At 36.1% G+C, this 22,052-nt stretch overlaps 1 protein-coding gene across 5 annotated transcripts in view; it reads right to left on the bottom strand.

The window, feature by feature from the left end:
• Adgrl3 (adhesion G protein-coupled receptor L3) overlaps positions 1–22,052 on the bottom strand; it is a 648,664-nt gene that overhangs the window by 225,920 nt on the left and 400,692 nt on the right. For all 5 annotated transcript variants that reach the window (XM_048363857.1, XM_048363853.1, XM_048363854.1 and 2 more), the window contains one exon: positions 19,312–20,112. In XM_048363857.1, coding sequence (XP_048219814.1) covers positions 19,312–20,112 — 801 coding nt within the window. The remainder of the gene's footprint in view (positions 1–19,311; positions 20,113–22,052) is intronic.

The raw sequence follows: 22,052 nt of genomic DNA, 5'->3' as shown, positions 1-22,052 counted from the left end.
TTGTGTATATGTACTATATTTTCCTGATCCATTCGTCTACTGAGGGGCAGGCATCTGGGTTGGTTCCATATTTTAGCTATGACAAATTGTGCTGCGATGGATTAACTGCCTTGTAAGAAAGTATTACCAGCCAAAATTTCCTTTTTCCTACGAAATGTTAGTAAAGGGTATCACAAAGGCATAAAATCCTAAAGAAGAAAATATGCTGAAGATAATGTTCTGCAATAATGCATCATCTACTTATGTTCTTACCTTGCAAGGATAAAATTACCCTCCAGCCAATATCCAGGTGACAATGATTTTTTCACACCATTGGTAAATGTATTTGTAAGAAGAGGAAATGATAAAATACATTTTTGAGCTAACCTAGTTGATAAGTTAGCAATTGTTCCAATAACACATACATAATTACCTGGTTCTCTTAAAGGCAATATAACTTTATCAACCATGACTATATCATTTTAAAGTTGGTCATGACAGCTTAGAGAGGGAATAATGCATCCTTTTTACAAAATAGATTTTCACTGGATTGGCCATTGAACCTTCTTCATTCCTTTCCTGTATATAAAACGTTTTCTCATTGCACTTTAACATACTCTTTATTGAAATTAAATATGGACAATGCATTTTCATAGTAGACATTTGGTTAAAATCTGACCAAATATTTGTGGCTCAGACCACCTGCCACGGCCAGATTTATTTTGAGAGTTTTCACAGCATTTACCATAAAAACAAGAAGGAGTTAAGAAAATAGACCACTGTATTCACATTATTGTTTTAAGGTTGATGGTGAAAATTGAGGAGTATGCTGAGACAGGAAGCAACTCATTGCTTCAAGAAGGGACAGGTTTCCAGCCTCCAGAGCTAGAGGAGAGCCTACATTTGACTCACCGACCCACACAGCATCTCATAGATGAGGACTGGCAGGATTGGAGGGTGCCAAACCTGCATGTGATTTGGGTTGAAATATATCCTAAAATCTAAATAGATAAAGGGTTGAACTAAAATAATGGTTTAGGGATGAACTACTGCAAAATTTAATTTAGAACTTTAAAGATAACATATTGGTTTTGATTTCAGGAATTTAAATATGAACTATATAGGACAGGTCAAAACACAGAAGCATAACGGTACTATGTAGTGACCAAGGAAAAATTACAATTAAATTTGCTATTAAAAAAAGGAATGTAGAGTCTAAAAGTTATAGAAATGCCTTTTTAAAAAAAAAATAAAATTGTTCTTCAATGTCTTATTGCTTTAACACAAATTTAGCTACAAAATTCAGCTATGCAGAATGACTCATTATCTAAAGGATTCAAACAGGAAAAGTCCTACTCTATTTTTAACAACAGGCTCTGAGAAAAGGGTAAGGTTCATTTATGCACTTGTACTTCATATTTTACATTTCAGTTTTGATTATGCAACAATTTTTCAGTGAACTTCGCAACCTTTTCCACTGGATTTATAGAATGAATTTTATAGTATATTAACATATTTTGGAGAAGGTAAAAATAATTAAAAATTAATTACCTTTTGCTGGAAATGACTTATTTCACTCCTTGGAGAATTCTTTGAAAGTCGACCATTAGTCATTTTTATTAGGAACTACTAATTAAGCACTTAAAGTTCAAACTTGCCAATTAAAAGAAAGCTTAGTATGCTATTACCACTACATAATCTCCCACATATTATTAGAAAAACTAAACAAATGTTAATATGGTTTAAATTCTGTAGGAAAAAAATATGGCTTAAAATGAATAAAATGCATGTGTATAAAGGCAGATATGCCTTATAAACCTTGCAAAAAGTGATTACTGAATCTGATATTTCTCTTTAGCAAAGCACAAAGCAATATATCTTTTTCTTTTTTGTTGATTATAGGGCTTGAACTAAGGGCCTGGGATCTCTCCCTAAGCTTTTCTGCTCAAAGCTAGTGCTCTACTACTTTTTTAAACATCAAACTGTTTCAAATATTGGCAATCCCATATAGTTTTGTGTGTGTGTGTGTGTGTGTGTGTGTGTGTGTGTGTGTTTACTGAGTCTAGTCCAATGTATATTTCTTTATGAGATTTTGCTAAATGTTTCATTTAAATAAGAACCAATTTGTGTCAAACCTGAATTTTACTGAATTTATTATTTAAGACTCATTACTATTAATTTCATAAATGTTATTAAATAAGAAATTTAATTACTTGGCATGTCTTGGTTACAAGCGTGTTGCCATCAGAACTCAATAATACATTTGTTACCTATTGAGCCAAGATTCTAATTTTATCTTCCACAGCATTCAGTAAAGTGTATTGGGCATAATAAATTCTTATTGTTGGATGAATGTAATCCAATATTTTGAGTCTGGTCATAACTTATCCTGCAAAGAATCTTCATTGAAAGGCTTTCCTATCAGCAATCTAATTTTTCTTGACTTTTAAAACTTTTGGCACATCTCACTAATGTGATATTCATATTGATGACATTTACAAAGAGGAAAGTGGCTCTGATTCTCATTAAAAAGCAAACAATTCAGATATATGGAAATCATATCCACCACTAGTTTTCATCACTCAGTCTTAATGGCTCCACTAGGGAGACACAGTTCCCAGTGACCTCACAGTCCTAATGAAATCTCAAAACAAATCACAACATCTACCAAGTCGCTTATATTTTGAAAAAAAATACATATTTATCTTCTACATGGTCTTGACCCATAGTTGATAGCAAATTTTACCGCTCTAATATTGGTGTTTTCCGATCACCCTATCAAAGACAGATGACACTAATGCTCAGACAACAAAAGTAAAATTCTGGTAACAGCTGGGTTGAGGCAGCAGAGCCTGGGGATACTTTACTTATCAAAGTCCAGAGTTCATAAATGGGTTTATGACACAACAAACTCACTTATAATTAGAGGAAAATATCAGCAGTGTCTTTGAGATTCTTTCCAATTATGGATTTCCTAGTGCTCAAATTAAGCCTTCTTTGGCTCTAAAATGAAGCAGAACAAGCCACTCAGACTGTGCCTATCAATATTTCTGGACTAGAAAGCTTATAGAATTCCAGTATCCTTGGAGAGCTGTCTGACTCTTTTACTGGCAATGCCTTCATTTTCTACCATAGTGAATTTATTATTAAAAGATGATTGCTTATTTTTCTGCGAAAGGAAGCATTCATTTTCTACACATAATTCTTGGGTGTAGAGAAGGAAAAAAAGAAAAGAAAAGAAAAAATGGCAGTCATTCTCAACAGTATGTGAATGAATATGTATTTATTGTATTCTTATAAAAGCTGGAAAGTCAAAGAATAATGAAATGATTTCTTCTTATAATCAGATCATTTCCCAAGTTTGTCAGAGCTTTATTTTGTTTATCTGTGAATAACTACCATTATATTTTAGAGCTACTTATTAAGATTCATGTCGTGAAGGCTTGCTCAATATTGCTAATTAACTTCTTCATTGCCATAAGCATGTTGTTGAACCATACTACTGCCACAAAACTTTTTAAAATGAATAAACAAAATAATCTACTATAAAGAGTGATACAGCTGCTCATTGTTTAAACAGCTACACAACGAATTGCCAAGTGCTACAGCCAGAATCAGTATTATTCCTTTTACATTAATGAAAAAAAGGAAAGAATCCAGCATGAGCTGTGCATATCAAAATACCAGAGAGCTCACATATCTTCACAATGTTTGCTCTACTTATCCTATTCCAGGTCATATAGCCACTTTACATTAATTACTATAAAATTGCTTTGGAATTAAAAAAATTCATTTCATCACATAGTCACTCTAACTCATTGAAGGCCTTCTGCCAAATCTCAATATTTGATATGTGTTTCTCAACAGAGTTTTAAAGATTTCAAAGAAAATCAAGACAAAGTTGAGCATAAACAAGTGTTGCCCTTAGAATAGTTATTGCACTTGGGACACTGATGTAGGAGCATCATGAGATTGATGCCGGCCTGATCTGTACAGTCATTGTCTCCAAATATCAACAATAGAAAAAAAAGAGAGAGAGAAAAGCAAAAATTCAACCACAATAAAACCCCCACTACATCCATATGAATCCACATCAAAACAGCTTTTTTAAAAAACCAAAACAATTGTTTAATGAAGTAAGATAGCACTTTTTCATGATCAATTCTAAAATCTAAAAGATATATTACTAGGTTCCCCTTTCCTCATTACAGAATGTGTAAGTCAATATACTTTGTTAATTTTCATGTTTTAAATTTTACTTTCATCAGCTGTTCTGTTTTCAAAGAGAAAAACTAAAGGCAGGAGGGTTTCGATATTCAAACACTGAACATCAGTCTGAATCTTCTGGCTTTCTGCATTAACTCAGAACTGAGCTTTCAAATCTGAGTGTCATTCATATTTTGGCCTTGAAGAGCAAGAATAAATCAACACAGCCAGAAAGAGTGATGGTCCTTACAGTAGCAACATCACATTTCAGAACAGCTCCTCATCTGTTCGTGTTTAGGAAAATCAGTGGGAAGGGATGGAAGAAGGCATCCATCATATTAGTCATATTATATGTTATGAGCTGGAAAAATTACCCACACAAATGAAAAATACAAATTTCCTCAGTACCATTTTTTCCAGCATAGAACCAACATTAGCCTTTAGTTAAAATATGCAGATGTGAAGTACTGCTGGTGAGGAAGCGAAGACTCTACTCTTGTCTAAATCCTTTTAGGACATTGACAGTTCTAATTTGTCTTTCTCTCCACTTGGCACCAGCACAGGCACAGACACTGAGCAGAGGCAAGAAGAAAAGCCACGTGACTGTCTATGGAGACTCCTATCTCTTCTCACTCCACTGATTTATCCCAGCTCTTCAAGGTGAGGATAAATGGCACCGTAGTGTGCCAGGACCAGCTCATGAAGGGACGTGCCCATCCTGGCTCCAGCTACTGTTCCTTTGTGACAAGCATATACACAGTAATTCTGTAAGGACACAACACAGGACCTTTTAATAAAACAAAGTGATGAATTTGGGTGCCAGAGCAGCGTTGGCCCACCTAGGAGGTAATGCATATATGGCTCAATGTGCTCATAATGCATTAGGACAATTAATGTAAATTCAGCTTAAGTGTTAGGAATCCAGAGCAGGGACTGTTTGTCAAATCCAGAATTACTTTTCATTAATACCCTTCACTGAAAAATTTGACATTGTTGGATTATAACACGATGGAGGGTGGGCAAAAGACAAAAAATGGGCACTGTGGGCAGAAGGCAAAAAATCATCACTGTAATGTAATCCTTCAGTGGCTTATGGAGTCTCATAACATTGAATTATTACAGAGACTGAGACAAAACGTAAAGCAACGGATTAATTGTTATGGCTTATTTATATCCAATAGTTCATGGCACTGAAGATACATCCCAATACACTACACATATGAGCTTATATTCTATTATGGAAAGCAATGGGAAAATAGGCTTCTAAATAATGCCAGCTCTACTGAGCACCACAGAATACTACAACTCAATAATTTGCCTCTCAACTAGTGAAATAGATTGAAATAAAAAATTCTATTACTTCTTTAAAAGTGATGTGTGCATGTGTGTGTATTTGTGTGTATGTACAGGTGCATGCAAATATGTGTGTTGGTACTAGGGCTTGAATTTAGGGCCTGAACACTGTTTATTAGCTTTTTCACTCAAAGCTGGCACTCTACCCCTTGAGCCACAGTTCTGCTACTAGCTTTGTTGCTGGTTAATTGGAGATGAAACTCTCATGAACTTTCTTGCCTAGGCTGGCTTTGAACCATGATCTTCAGATACCACCTTCCTGATTTTCACCCGCTAGGGATTAGACATGAGAAACTGGATCTTGGTTGTCTACAAATGATTTTTAATAAAACGGGATCATATTATTGCATCAAAAGCATTAACAGCTAATACTCAGTGCTCACTTAACATATAACTTCCGGTTAAACATGGCCATCAAAAATTTACAGTTGTATAACTTTTAAAGATGATTATTTCAAAGGAGCAAATTACTTGTTTCCTGTGAAGTGTTTCAAAGCCAAATGCAAACTTTTAAAGTTTCATCTAGAATGGTGACTCTCCTTTCATTCAAATTCAATGCTAGTACGATAGGCTAGAATCTGCTTTCCCTCTTGTCAATTTCTGTGCTTGAAGCAACTGATAGAAACTGACCATTGGAACTATTTGAAAGTCAAGTGGACTGAAAGTATCACTAGAGAAAACAATGGAACGGAGCACAAGAATCATTTTGTAGGTCTCAGGCAGGAATGGAGCAACGTATAGCATCATTCTCTTTTCCTATGAGTAGACTCAGTGATGCAGTGTGCACTATTCATAGCTCTGCAATGAAGAGGGCAAAGCAAACACTAGCAAGGCCCAATACGTTGAAGAACTGTAGTCATCTCTTTTATCCATAGTTTTTGTCTGTTTGTTTATTTTTCATGGTTGCAGTTATTTGTCACCAATTGTGGTCCAAAACTATTAAATAAAAAACTTGAGAAATAAGCAATCATGAGTTTAAAATTGGACTTTGTTCCTGGAAGCCCTCTCACAGTTCTTAGATCAGCTCTTGATGTATCTCAGCATTTGTGTTCAAGGAGCCCTCCTTTTAATGACTGGCCTTCGTCTAAGTTCAAAGTCAGCCAAGACAAATCATAGACCCTATCTCAAAACATAAGCTGCGTGTGGAGGCATGCAACTCTGCTCCCAGCTACCCTGAAGGAAAAGATAAGAGAATCAGAGTCTGGGGCCAGTGGTCCAAGGAAAGGAAGAAGAAATTGGTGGGGAAAAAAGAAAAAAGGCTGGGGGCAAGGATCAGCAGGTAGAGCACATATCTTGGAAGGGCCAGGCCCTAGTTAACTGGATGTGAAAGTTCAAAAAGATTCCAAAGTATCAACTTTTATTACACTATTTTTTCATATTTCTGTTTTATTCTTTATTATTATTAATCATCAGAAGCCTAATTTACAAATTACATTTTGTCGTGGGTGTTTATATGTGGAATCATTCGTGATTTCAAGCTTCCAAAAACACCCCCCCCCAAAAAAAAAAAAAGTCTAGCAATAGTCACAGGTCCACTTTTTCTTGCAGGTTTAGTTTCTCCAGAAGACTTCAGAATATTTGATTTCTTTGTCCTCATCAAGACAGAATGCTAAGTATTTCGTTGGGTACTTGCCCTGAACACACAATTCTAAGGAATTCTAAATAGATTATTTGTCTTCTATGTATTTATTCCAGGTTATTTGGTTACTTTTGAGAAATTTACGTCCAAATTTCAATGGCTGAATATATTTACTACAGAAATCTGGGAATCCTAGAAGAGTTCAAATAGAAAATTCTCAGATATTATGTACAAATATTAAAATGTATGCTTATTCATACTAAAATTTTGGGCGCTATGCTTGTTAAAAAATATAATACATAAAATAGGCTCATAATCTATATATTCATAATAAACATTTCTGAAGAACTACCTAACATAAATACATGTATAGAAAACATATAGAGATTTAAACTCCAAATCATTTTAAACTGCTTAAAAATTTGCAGCACATATCAAAAGATTCTCACATCATTGTATATTCTTTTGTGCTTTACCTTAGTATTTGCACTGTTGACACATTTAGTAAGTGAGCCAACAAATGTATACAAAGATAATGGGAAGAATTCATGAATATATTCAAGATATTCTGTCACAATGGTTCGGAAAATGTAAATCTAATGAAAAGGATTTATCTACACAGACAAAGCAACTATACCTTCTTTCTTAATGCAGAAGAGACCTATTTTATATGTACATTTAATTTATATTATTTCAATAGCTGCTTAATATGAGAAAGGTGAAAAAATTAGATTTTATATAGATACCTTTTGTATTCTACATGCTAAATAATAATATATACCTATCTCTGTTTCATAAAAATATACTTTTGAAAAATACTAATTTTATGAGCTATGAAAGTGTTCCAAGAAGTAATTTTATTATACTTTTGGGAGAAGGTAAATGCAGGGGTTGAAGTGAAATGCTGTACTAGGAAGCCTTTATCTCCTTCAGGTTGTCTTTTGTTTAAGATTTTACCTATTTTCCTAGGCTGACCCCCGACAGCATTCACCTGACTGTATCTCCCGCATGGCTGGAGTGGTCCACCACACGCAGCTTGATTGTTGGGTTGAAAGTCTTGCTAACATTCTGTCCAGGCTGGCTGAGAATTGAGACCTTCCTGAGGGCTACCTCCTGAGCAGCTGGGGTTATAGGCATGAAACATTACACTTGGCTTCATTATAGTTAACTTTATATTTGAATTCAGACTCTACCTGTGACGTGTAATTTAAATTCACTAAAGTATTATATATGATTTTCAGTTCCTAATGTGAATTCTGTCCTTAAGTTCTATAGGTGTATGACACCTATCATTTCTGTTGGGGCTATCTTATATGTTTTCAGTAAATCAGAAGTGGAAATCCCCACCCTCATCCCTATATAAATAAGTACTTTCTCTGCTAGGTGGATAACATTTAGTTGTTGTTTTTTTTTTTCATATAAAACTTGGCATTTGAACCTTAGCTCTGGGATGTGATCAGCTCTGTGAATAGCCTAAAAAAATCAGTTATATGACGAGCTGTCCAAGGAACCTGAAATATCTTGCATGTCCATATATTTATACTCAATGGAAGTTCAGTGAATGTTACAAAAAGCAGTACAAAATGCCATTCCCATTTCATCCACTTTAACATACTGATTGTTTTGAACTGAAGACAATTGTGAAGACCCAAAGCAGATACTAAGTCAAATGGGACTGCATTATGAATACAGTCTCCTTAATCCAAACATCTGGAATCCAAGATGCTTCCAAACACAAAAGTTTATCTTTTCTTCTTTTTCTTTTCCTTTCCTTTTTTACTTTCCATTTCTTTTATCTCTTTCTTTTTTCATTTGTTTGTTTCTTTCTTTCTCTTTCATTCTTTTCTTTCATCCTTCCTTCTTTCTTAATTTATTCTTTCCTTCCTTTGTCCTCCTTCTTCCTCTTCATTTTCTTCCTCCTTTATCTTCTCCAATATCTTTTTCCCCCTTTTCCTTTTTTTTTCTCTCTCTCTCTCTCTTACATACCCTCTCTTTTGTCCTGCACCCTCTCTTCTTTCCCTCCCTCCCCCTCTGGCAGTCATGTGGTTTGTTGGGCACTACCATTGAGTCCCCACCAGCTTAATATCCAAAATGTTTTGAGAGAACTCATAATAAGAAGAGTGGACATGATGTGAGTGGTATTATGTGACACATCACAGTTTAAAAGAAGAAATACACAATGTCTTGTGATCCACTCCCCACCCCCAAAACCTCCAAAATCCAAAATATTTATGGCTTCAACCATGTGGGGCTTGTTCAAGAACAGGTGAAATTCTGGCACAAGATCTGTTCTTACTCATCTTTCATCCTTGTGTATTTCTAAGGAATAATTAATCCTATAATGGTTTCTCCATGTTCCACAGGCTTTCAATGGTCTGCTCTGGTTGTGCAAAGCTTTACTTCCAGCTTTTTTGTTCTCACATGGTCATCCGCATGCTCTCTGTGCTCTTCCTCTCCCTGTGCCTCTCTACATCCTCCTGTCTACCAGGGAATACTCCATGCTCTTCACCCTCATGCTGTTTATTCAAGAAATATACCAAAAAAACATAAAAACATACCCTTGTGCACAACCCCTACTAGACAAAAGGAAGACCATAGACGTACTGTCAGGGATATTTTTTATTTGGATTGCTTCATATATGTCATGGGCTATCTTGGGAATGGAATAGAAGTATAAACACTCAATTTATGGATCATATGAGCACATATCCAAGTGCCCAGAGGAAAGGGGCATTGCAGTTCCAAGTTGATGGGAGACTGAGAGAAATAAAAAAGGAGATGCTGCCAAGTTTCCACAGTTTACCAAACTCACACCCCTAGATTAGATCTTGTTTTTGTTTTTGGTTTTTTTCGCATGAATCTCCACCTTTTGTCAAGACAGCCATGTTTAATCGTGGTTTTATTTTTATTTATTTATTTTTTTTTGGCCAGTCCTGGGCCTTGGACTCAGGGCCTGAGCACTGTCCCTGGCTTCTTCCCGCTCAAGGCTAGCACTCTGCCACTTGAGCCACAGCGCCGCTTCTGGCTGTTTTCTGTAGGGCCTCGTGTATCCGAGGCAGGCACTCTTGCCACTAGGCTATATCCCCAGCCCCGTGTGGTTTTATTTTTATTGTCTCTTCCTGTTTTGTCCTTCATTTCCTTTTGAAGGTCTCTTTGTCAGGAAACATTTAGATGAATTGAAATTTGTAATTGAAATAAAAATCTGCATTTGGCTATATGGTCCCTGAAGAAACTCAAGAAAAATACAATGGTAAGAATTATTTTCTCCCCTGCATAGACATTACCAAGTTGTTCTCCAGAATAGTATGACCAGTAACTGGCCCTGCACACATTATCTCACCTTATCATGTCCTTATCATGTTATTAAGCACTGGAGATTGTGTAAGCCAGCCTTGGGGAATAACATGGATGTGTGTAAATGTATGTGTGTGTGTGTGTGTGTGTGTGCACTTGAGCACTATCCTTAAGTTGCTCAAGGACAGCACACTACCACTTGAGCCATTTTTGTCTTTTTAGTAGTTATTTGGAGACAAGAGTCTCATATACTTTCCCCAATGAGCTGGTTTTGAACCGAAGTCCTCATATCTCAGTCTCCTGAGTGGCTTATAGATATATATGACCCTCTGCCTTCTGTTTGGCAATATTTTTTAAGGGAAAGTCCTATGTTCTCTAATCAGTTTGTTTTGAAGAAAGGGAACTAATTTTTTGCCAAATTTATTTTCACAGAAAAAAATACATGCATTTTAGTTTTCATTCCCATCTTCTTTACTTTCTTCATTCTTCATTTTATCATTCTGGCATTTTTTTCCATAGACAATAAGCTTGTGAGTATTACTAGCAATACAGCTGAATTCAGAAAATGGAAATAATATTTACTAAGCAGAATTAAATCTAATAAAGATCTTGTTGTCCAATCTGTAAGTCCTTCAAATTGCTCAGATTCTCTGCAAAGGTTCTAGCTAATCCTTCTAATCCTTCCATAATTAAATCTCTATGTCTTCAAGTATTTCTCAAATATTAACACACATATACACTCAAAACTATAATTCCAAAATCACAATATCACATTCTATTGTAGGCTTCATATATACTTATTTTCCCTATTGCAAATAGAAAGTAACGCAGTTTTACAGTACAGGTTCAGAGTTCTATAGAATACAAATCAATGCTAGACTTTGAGTTTCTCAGGGCAAATCACTTTGATGCCTCTTCTAGCTTCTTAATAAGGTTTGTGTTTATGGGTGACTCTTTTTTTTTTTTTTTTTTTTTTGCCAGTCCTGGGCCTTGAACTCAGGGCCTGAGCACCATCCCTGGCTTCTTTTTACTCAAGGCTAGCACTCTGCCACTTGAGCCACAGCGCCACTTCTGGCCATTTTCTATATATGTGGTACTGGGGAATCGAACCCAGGGCTTCATGTATACGAGGCAAGCACTCTTGCCACTAGGCCACATTCCCAGCCCATGGGTGACTCTTTGAAACCTAGAGGAATTTGTAAGGAATGAGTGTTCTACCATAATCTTTGCTGTTGCTTGCTCTCACTATTTCATGTTTCATAAGCCTTTGATGCCTTGATTTGCAAGTTTAACTTATATTGGAATTATAGATAAGTCTAAAAAAACTTTTAATATCAGCAAGCACTTACCCATCCTTTTGCATTTTTTATTTTCTTGATGGGCTTGTTTGCTCTAACATTTCGGAAAAAATAGTTTAAGGCTAAATATTGGACTCACAAAGCACTTCATATAGGAAGGATGAGATACATTTGGTTTTCATCAGTGGAATTAGTAGACAGATTCAAAGGCTGTGAATCGGAATTACTAAAAATAAAGTCCATGAAAAGAAACAGAATTGTTTATTAAGCAAATAAAAATAAGTGTTCTACACTTGTTTTCATAGATGTCTGACAGCATCCCTCATTTGATACAGAGAGTATTATAGAATTTGTGATTTATGTGTCTCTGATAAAATTTGCTATTAATCATCAGAATTCATCTTTCTAACAGAGATGGAGTTATTAAGAAGGAAACACCTTTATTCTCAAAGCCTCAAAACAGCCGGGCACCAGTGGTTCAGATCATGATTCAAAGCCAAACCAGGCAGGAATGTCTGTGAGACTCCAATTAATTGACAGAAAACTGGAAGTGGCGCTGTGGCTCAAAGTGGTAGAGTGCTAGCCTTGAGCAAATGAGCTCAGAGATAGCACCCAGGCCCCATGTTCAAGCATGTGACCAACACCCCCTCCCCCTGCCCCATCCCCCCAATACATACTGTTGTTTGTCAACTCTGCCTTGGTATTTGCACATCACTTACAAAGTTGAAAAGCACAGACATGAAGCAACATCAGAGTAGGTTATTTGAATCATTATTATGTAATATATATGTATAACATATAATATATATTAGCCCAGTCAACCTGTGCTGATATGGGTGAAAGCATAGTCTTCTAAAATGTAATCTTACCTATTCTTGAAGTTATTTATGACTCCACACCCCTAACCACAACTATCACTCACCCTTCTCTCCAAGATACATTATTCACCCTTCAAAGATGCACTAATAATGAACTGTAAATGTCTTGGATTCTACCTTATTGCCCTTGGGTACACAAGATAACAAGTAGTAAAAAGGGCCCTGGAAGGAAGAGCTGATTTAGTGGGAAGTTTATTTACAATTAAGTCATCTTTTTTATGATGAGGAGTGTGTATAAAAATAATGTCAAATACTTTCCTAATAATTAGTCACTGTCCAGAATAATACTTTGTAAGGGGAAATATAGTGCTTTAGCATTTATAAACCATTGTTTTTTCTCCCTGTCTCCTCTCTCAAGTACCAGAAAGGTCACCTAGATGTCAGATTAATGGGAACACAGAATTCAGATGGGTTCTGCTTTGTTTTGCACACAACTGTGATATCAATACTCATAGCCTGAAAAGCAGAATGTGTCCTTCTGGCAAGTGTGAGCCCCCGAGAAATGCATAAAGAAATACAGATATAGGGAAGATGAAAACCATGAGAGAGAATTAAGCTGATGGTGAAAGGACGGGGAGGAGTGTTGCAGATTTTATAGGTTTTGGCCATGTTCCCCTGAAGTCATGGCCACACCAGTGTCTTTCTGGTAGCAGCTGTCACTACAGGTGCTGAACAAGTAATGAGAAGGAGAGCGAAACAGCTGATGCATAAAAATACAGTCAGGCTGAAATTGGCAACTAGTGGCTGACTTTTTTTTTTCCTTAAACTTCTTGCAGCTACTGAGATAAAGGTAAATTAAACTTTCGAGGCAACACGGCATCTGAAGTGGAACTGTGAAGCAATCATAACTGGGCGGCTGAGGACAGGTTTGATTTAAGATCCCACTCCGCTTGAGCTCTGCTCCCTGTCAAGGGTGCACCATATTTAACCAACCTCATTCAGGAAGCAGATTCAGCTACCTATTAAAACACGTGACACTTTCAAAATGTTCAGGATCCTCTGCCTGGCACTCACATTAGTCAACTGCCAAAGTACAGGGCTTAGATATATGATGGGAAAATTACATTTTAACGAGGTGTCATGTGTGTTTAAAGTTCTTATTCATCACTACATAGGCACTGCTTTTACTGGAGACACACATGCACTAATTAGCATATTATAAGGACAGAAGGTTCACCTTATCTGCATTGTTAAACTGTTACCCATAAGTTTTTTGTTGTTGTTGGTTTAGATTCTATTCTCGTTGACAGAGAGAAGAGTGCCTTGTTTACATAACGTGAAATGGTGTTCCAGAAAAGATGGGTTTTGTTTGGGCCGCATAAAACAGGTACAAATTTGTCCCAGAGCAGGTACAAGCCTCTAGCATTCCATCGTTAGTACTTATTGTCTGCTCTTCACTGTATCCCAAGGTATAGAGTTTGACATGAATTACACATACTAATTTTGGGAACCTCTGGAGCTTGGTTGCTCTGTCTGTTGTTGTTATCAACCTGATCCTACTTTCTCCTTCAACAGGAAATACCAGAAAACATTTGCATGCCTGGTAAGGAAAACTTAGAATGCTAGGGGTAGTGCAGAAGCCAACTATAAGAGTCAAAGGAAATGTCTCACAGCTCCTTCTTCTTCATGAATAACGAATGAATCTGGCACCTGTGGCTTGGGAGAAGGCACAGCTGAGAGGAAGCCGGGCAAAGGACAGAGATCTAAGGATTCCTCACACCGCTTATCCCAGAACAGCACACACTGTGTTGATGCCAGTGTAAAAATACCGCAAATATCTGGTGGAATGCTGGATAGTCAGTGTATAATTTACCAAGGCTAGTCAATTGATGGCCTGGATGAGTATATACTAGGATATCATATATTATATGATGGGACAGAGGCTCAGTTAAAAATAAATTAGAAGAAAACTCTAGATTTAATACTTACAGACCTGGTGCTCCACCCAGAACAGGAAGGACTTGTCACTCAAGTCCTCAAATGTTTTTGATAGTGTGTCCAAAGTTGAATCACTGGCTCTTCAGAAACTATGTACGTTCAAAAGAACATAACTGATATGCCCTTCTAATTATTACAGCTTTCATTTTCTCTGATTTCTCAACTTGTCAACTGAACAGTTGAGGCGAGGTGGTTGTTGTTTATTTTCTATGAGTAGAAAGAACTGAGTGCAAATTTTGCTCTACCACTTGAGTCATGCTTTCATTTCTGTTTGTTTGTTTGTTTTCTGATTAATTGGAGATGAGAGTCTTTTGGATTTGTCTGCTCAGGCAGGCCTCCAATCTTGATCCTCAGATCTCGGCCTCCTGGTTGGCTGTGATAACTGGTGTGAGTTATTTATTTATTTATTTTTGGCCAGTCCTGGGCCTTGGACTCTGGGCCTGAGCACTGTCCCTGGCTTCCTTTTGCTCAAGGCTAGCACTCTGCCACTTGAGCCACAGCGCCGCTTCTGGCCATTTTCTATATATGTGGTGCTGGGGAATCGAACCCAGGGCCTCAGGTATACAAGGCAAGCTATCTTGCCACTAGGCCATATCCCCAGCCCAACTGGTGTGAGTTATGTGTGCCCAGGTGAGAATGTGTTCTTCATATAAAATTTTATGAACAACTGCCTACTTTGTGTCAGATTATTAGACTACAGGCTTCAAATTTTGTTTCTGTATATTAGGTGTTCATGTGATTCAGCACTTCTCTTTAATACCTACTAAGCTTCTTTTTTTTTGTTGTTTTTTTTTGTGTTTTTTTTTTTTTTTTGCCAGTCCTGGGGCTTGAACTCAGGGCCTGAGCACTATCCCTGGCTTCTTTTTGCTCAAGGCTAGCACTCTGCCTCTTGAGCCACAGCACCACTTCTGGCCATTTTCTGTATATGTGGTGCTGCGGAATCGAACCCAGGGCCTCATGTATATGAGGCAGGCACTCTTGCCACTAGGCCATATCCCCAGCCCTGCTACTAAGCTTCTTTTAAATCACCAAAGCTCATAATACAGACAGAGAAGGTAGAAAATTGGGGGTGTGATGAGAATATTTAAGAGACTGAATAGATGTAAGAAACTTCTCTAGACTATAGAAGTTGGCAGCTAGCTGCAATGACAACACAGAATGTGTACACTAGTCTTAGTAAAACAAATTCAGGACCAAAACTTTCATTCTCCTAAGATCCTGAGAAAGCAGATTTTTTTTTAAATCCCATATTTCCTTCCTTCTTCTGACTCCATGATGGAAGAGTAAATATGAGTGTTAGACAAAAAAATCCATGATGATTTTTAAGGAACACAGACTAAAAAAATCTCTCTAGATACTGTTTCACACTAATAATGAAACAATTTTTATAAGTTACATAAAGTGCAATGCTTTTATAGAAAATTCAGTTAATAACTGGAGTGTAAAATCAGGTGGCTATTTTATGCCCATTATATGCATACTGTATTATCTCATTAAGATTTAATGGTACTTCTAATGAAATAAGTTTTTTTTTTGTCTATTTCCAAGTTGAGGAAACTAGGACTGCTGAAATAAGAGGCAAGGGAAGAATTCAAACTCCATCCTCCCTCAAGTTCATGTTCTGACATTGCATGCCTGTGAACACAGTGAGAGGATTTTTAGCTGTCTTAGAAAAGCAGGTGTGGCACTTATCTTCCCAAACCAGATCTTTTGAAATTTCAAGTATTTATGTTCAGCAAACATAAAATATACTAATGCTCTACAGAAAAACATTTTAAAGCCATATTTTTAACAGAGGAAACTGTTACCAGAACACAAGTCTCACCCTGCTATCTACAGATGGCAGTACATGTTATATCTACAGACTTACTTATGTAATTTATTTACCCTAATTCATCTGTTTTAAGTTGAGGTTTCTGTGCATAGACATTCAAGAGGACCCATACAAAATGGCAATAAAAAAATCACTACAGGTAATTGCTTTGAAAAATGTCAATGTAATTTACTATGCTAAAACACTCAGCTGAAACTGTTTGTGTGGGAAAAAAAGATGAAGAGCCTCTGTTAATACTAATTAAAATTCTCATATCCACACAGAGCATGCATACAATTTACCTCTACTTATTCTTACCCACCTCTAAACTTCAATAAGTCCATGCCAAAGTACTAGGTTTTTTTTTTAATGTAACCATCTGTGCATGAAAAATGATATTTTTGTTGGTGTTTGTAATTTCAGCTTCAGAACAGGTAAGATCCTACTCTGCAAAACACACAATGTCTTAATTGCAGTTGTTCAGAAACAGTAAAAGGGAAACTACTTGCCTGAAGAATTCAATTAGAAGCCAAAACTTATTATTTCTCAGGATTTATCACTTCAGAACATCCTTTTGACAAATAAGGTATTAATACATGCGGGAAAGATGACCCACAATTTAACTCCCACAAACAAGTAAAAGTAAATGAGTGGCATAATTAACTTAGGTATAGCTAGAGATGCAATCTTTTTGAGGTGGGTAAGGGGGTGGAGGGGCTTGAACTCTGGGCCTGGGCACTGTATGTGAGATTTTGCACTTAAGGCAAGTGCTCTACTACTTTGAGCCACAGTGCCACTTCTGAGATAGTCTTATATACACAGTTATATATAGAGATTTCTGGAAAGACCATCCACACACACACACACACACACACACACACACACACACACACACATTTTGGGCAAGTCTCTAAATATATGCACTATGGTACCATCTTTAGCTTCAAGACTCACTGATAAAATCTGGAGTTAGGAATTTGCTGAAGTTAGTCATGGTAAAAACTCAATTGCTAAGGAATTTTAGCTTATTGTTCTAAACAAAAATAATATATTCAGTTAAAGAAAAAGATATGAAATACAGTTTGCCTCATTAATCTCTGACTGTACATCATGACTAGTTTTAAGTTCTTGTGAAGCTCTTTGAAATTAGTTCCTGTTCCAACTGAGTCAAAAAGTTAAAAGGTTAGATCATTCACAGAGAAAATAAAAATTCACATTAAAAAATGTCACAGCTATGGGCGAACTGTCTTCCCAGAATACTAAGACCTTGTTCAGTTTCTACAGTATTAGATGAACCACCTGATCTGGAAAGTGGTGAGCAACACAGTGCAGTTTTGTGAGATCATTTGAAGACTCAGAGGCTGATTTTGTTACTTTTGAGTACTTAGGCTTTGCTTTCCACAATAGTCCAAATAATAATAATTATTAATAATTGATATTAATAGCAATGCTACTATTATTTTGTGTTGGAAAGAAATTTCTGAAGAGTTCAAGAAAATGTATTTTTCATTCTCTCTAAGAGGTGAAAAGTTATTTATTCATATTATAAAGGCCTGTTGGCAATATATATGCATACATATATGTGTATTTGTATATAAATACCTATTCTATATATATATACATATATATTCAAACTATTGATTCAGTAGAAAGAAATGATACTCAGATAAATATAAAATAACTTAAACAAAATTCTGGGGCTCCCAATTAGACTTGAGGGGAAAAAATCATGAACCTCAATCTGAGAAATATCTAGAATTAAAAAAGGCTTGAGGACATGTCTCCAGTGATATAGCACTTGCTACCAACTGCTAAGCTCTGAGTTCAAAAATCCAGTGCTATTCCCCTCAAAAACAAAACATAACCTCCCCAAAACACATATTGAACTTCAAACTTAGCTGTATATTAAAGAAAATGCACATATAATTGACTAAATTAGAATGGCATGCTTGTCAACACATACATAAAGCAAGAAATTGTAAGGCTAAATTCTCAATGACAGAAAAAAACTTTGTTGGATTGTTACATTATTTTCAGGATTCAAACTCCTTTATAACTTCTACCATACATTATCTTTGTGAATATCGCTATGTCCTGTTAAAGGAAATCAACTTTTAAATTTAATAATCCTGCTCAGTTGTGTAGATAAATGTGAGCAAAGACTATTAAAAGGAAGCCTGGTGGTTTTAAATAATATTGAAAAGAAACAGCATATTCCAGATAAGATCCTTGTTAACAACTGAAAGGGTATGAGAATTGTGTCAAATTTATGAAGATTATGTCAAAGATTATGTCAAGCTTACTGGATACTGTTGTTTATATTGTCATTTCTGTTTTAAAATGTAAATGTCTGTACTTATAAATTTTGAACATTTTTCTCTGTACCACATAGTTTCACTCAGGCATATGTATATTGTAACTTCCAATTGCTTCAGAGGAACTTAAAACTCATCCTGTTGTATAGTCAGAGATCGATGGAGCAATACTATAGTTCAGAGTGTTAAAAATTTATTTAAGTGAACATATATTATTTTTGTTTAGAATAGGCTAAAATTCATTAGCAATTGGTCATGCATAATTCTCTCTGTAAACGGAGTATATTGAGGAATGACTCCCGACGCACTGATTATTTCAAGATAAACCTTTCACATACTCCAAATGAGCAATAATTGTGACAGCATTTCCCAAATCATCTGAAAGGATGATTTAGCCAAGGCCGAGTCCTTCGACAGACACCCTTCCAAGAAGAAAGACTGCTTTGGAAACAAGCTGTGCAAGGAAAAACTTAGGCACTCTCTTAGAGTTATACATTACGACAGCCCAAATAGATTATCAACCGTTCACAGACAAGACAGTGCATAATTTCCGCTACACTGGTCAGATGACAAAGGGAATCTTCAGCAAAACATACAGGAATAATTTATTAAGAACAAACTATTTCCCCATGGTATGTTATCAGAAGTCAAACCTTACCTGATCTGCTATCCAAAGGTCCAAAATCCAAGGAATATTTCACGACATGATAGTTATTCCATACATAGAGTAAATTGTCCCTGGGATTGTAATCCACGGCTGCTATGTACTGGTAGGAGTTGGGAAAGGGTACATCCACCAGACTGTCCTTGCTTTGGTCAGTGTTGTAAATATAGTCAATCTTGTTCCCAGTGGCTTCATTGTCATCATCCTCATATACAGACTTGACCACATACAGAATCCCACAGATCATAAACGCATTAGAAGCTGACCTTTTATCATACGCAGTATCCCACGTCCCTTCAATCCGCAGGGTGTAAGGGTTCAGTTGACTAATGACAATTTTACCATTGTTTTGTTCTGTTGCATAGATAACCCAGAGCCCATTTTCATCCACAGCTAAGTCGATGTCCGATTTGCCTCCCCATCGGTAAGGGGAGGTGTCATGGTAGTTGGCATTGGCAATGATAGCCTCTCCACTCTTTATCCTAGTCCGCAAATCAAACTTGACTATGTTCCTGGTGCGCTCTTTATTGAAGAACAGGGCTCCATCGTACACTACAAACCCCGTGCCATCCACCCGATGAGGAAGCTTGTAAGTAGTGGTCGGTCTTCCAGCAATGAAGTCATCTTTGGATGAATACTCAGTCAGGGTGTCAGTTCTGTATGGGGTCCAGGGCATATAATAAATCTTATCAGAAGCCTGCAGAGGGTCTTTACACCATGCCCCAGATTGGTGGTCAGACTCAAACAGATGTTCACTCTGGTACACGCCTTTTAGTAGTCCGGGACAAAGAAAAACTGTTGGAAGTGGGGGAAAAAGTTAAAATAGTAAGTATATGATTTTAATATTGTCTCTCATGTTCTTATTTATATCAGCCAACATAAATTTAACAAGAGATGCCTACCACCATTGATTTGGCTGTATTTTTGAGAATACTAAAGTATACTTCCTCTATAACTTTGGAATTCTTTCTAAAGTAATTTTGATTTATTTGCTGAAACAATTTAGCCATTTTATGAGTAGCCATGGACTTAGCCTCTGTAAACAAATATTAATTTTTAATGCATGGCTGGTTCAACGTTTATCTGGATTTTGTAGACATATAAAACTGAAGAACATTGAAGAACATCTCTTATTTGAAATTGAAAATATTTTACTTCCACTCTGATGAAATTAGCTGTGCAGCAGTTATCATTAAGAAAACCAGATGGTAATCACACATTATTTTATTTTAAATAAAGAGAAAAATGCTCTATTATACAGGCCACTGAATCTTCTATCATAAAAGATTCTTGAAGCTCCTATAACACACACAGAGCATGCAACCCACACAATTAAACATGAGTGATGGATGGAGACTGGAAGAAAAAAAGAGAAAGAAAGGAAAGAAGGAAGAAGAAAAGAAGAAAAGGCAAAAGGTTACAGAAAAGAACCCAAGATCTAGATTTTAATCAGTTAAAAAATGTCCTGTTAAATACAGTAGTATTGGAACTTAAAAACATGTACCTTTTACTGTTACATGAACAAAACATTTAAGAAAAAAAAAAACAAGATTACTTGCTATATTTTGCTGCTCATACTTCAGAATGAAAATGGGCCATATTAGATTGCCTTTTAGTATGATTCAGTAGCATATTGAGAGTGGTAGTCAGAAAGCCTGGCAGATTTATCTATAAGAAAGGGGCTATCAAGCAATGTTTCCCAAAGGGTGGTCCTTGAAGCACCTGTTTCAATAGTATTATCTACATTGTGCCCAGAAGGATGAAAGGCATCCTTACCCATCTATGCTTAAGTGGTATCGTATTAAATATAATTATATTATAGATTCTAATAGCAGATTGGTGGATCTCTGAGGCAGTAGTAGGGAGAGGAAGCAAATTTTACAAATTATTTTGATCATTGGGGCTTTTGCATTGAGCTGCTTTGGATTACGGTGTTCTGCAGAACCTGCCGTGGGAAACACTGCTCTCATACACTTGCAAAGCAAACACACCGAAAGTTAACCACTGTTAGATTCTCAGTGATTAGAAGTAGCCTGGGAGGGAAAACCAGGAATTCAAAAGAATTTTTGATATTGATCTGTTGTGTTTTTTTTAAGTGAACAATCAGTTATTATTTTGGTATTAGTGGTTAGTATTTTGGTACCTAGTAGCAAATATAACAAGAGATCCAATGGAAAACAGAGAGGAAACTAAGCTATGTATTAGAAATTATTGAAAAACAAGACATTACTAAAATATCCAAAGATTTAATTTAGAAGAAATGAAAAGCTTTTGGGGAGCAGGAGAAGCTAGCTTACAAAATCATTCATATTGAGGACAGGGCATCATTGTCAATTTATAATCATGATAAAGATAATTATAGGAGTTTCTACATTTGCTAAATGAATTTAGTATTTTTTTCTTAGTAAACTGTCTCCTTTTTGCCCTAGTAGTTAAAACAGGCATTAAAGAAGTCATGGTAGAGCCAGGGAAATAATCTTGTAAAGAAATGGAAACAAATGTAGCAATCATATTTCATTATCTATTGGATTTCTAACTACTTATTTAAAAATAAAGAATTCAAATATATATTGTTAATAATTTTACGATATTCAAATGTGTTAGGATAAAAGGATTAACCCAGCACTAGTCAGTAAAGCGTATTAAAATGAAGTTGAGCAGCAGAAGTAGTCAATAAATTTCCATAAAATAGATAAGAATTAATAACAAAATTATTTTAACTAAATGTTAAACTG

This window comes from Perognathus longimembris, chromosome 16 (genome assembly GCF_023159225.1).
Source record: "Perognathus longimembris pacificus isolate PPM17 chromosome 16, ASM2315922v1, whole genome shotgun sequence".
Lineage (NCBI taxonomy): Eukaryota > Metazoa > Chordata > Mammalia > Rodentia > Heteromyidae > Perognathus > Perognathus longimembris.
Note: the sequence above shows the minus strand (reverse complement) of the source record. Positions and strands in the feature narration are given on the sequence as shown.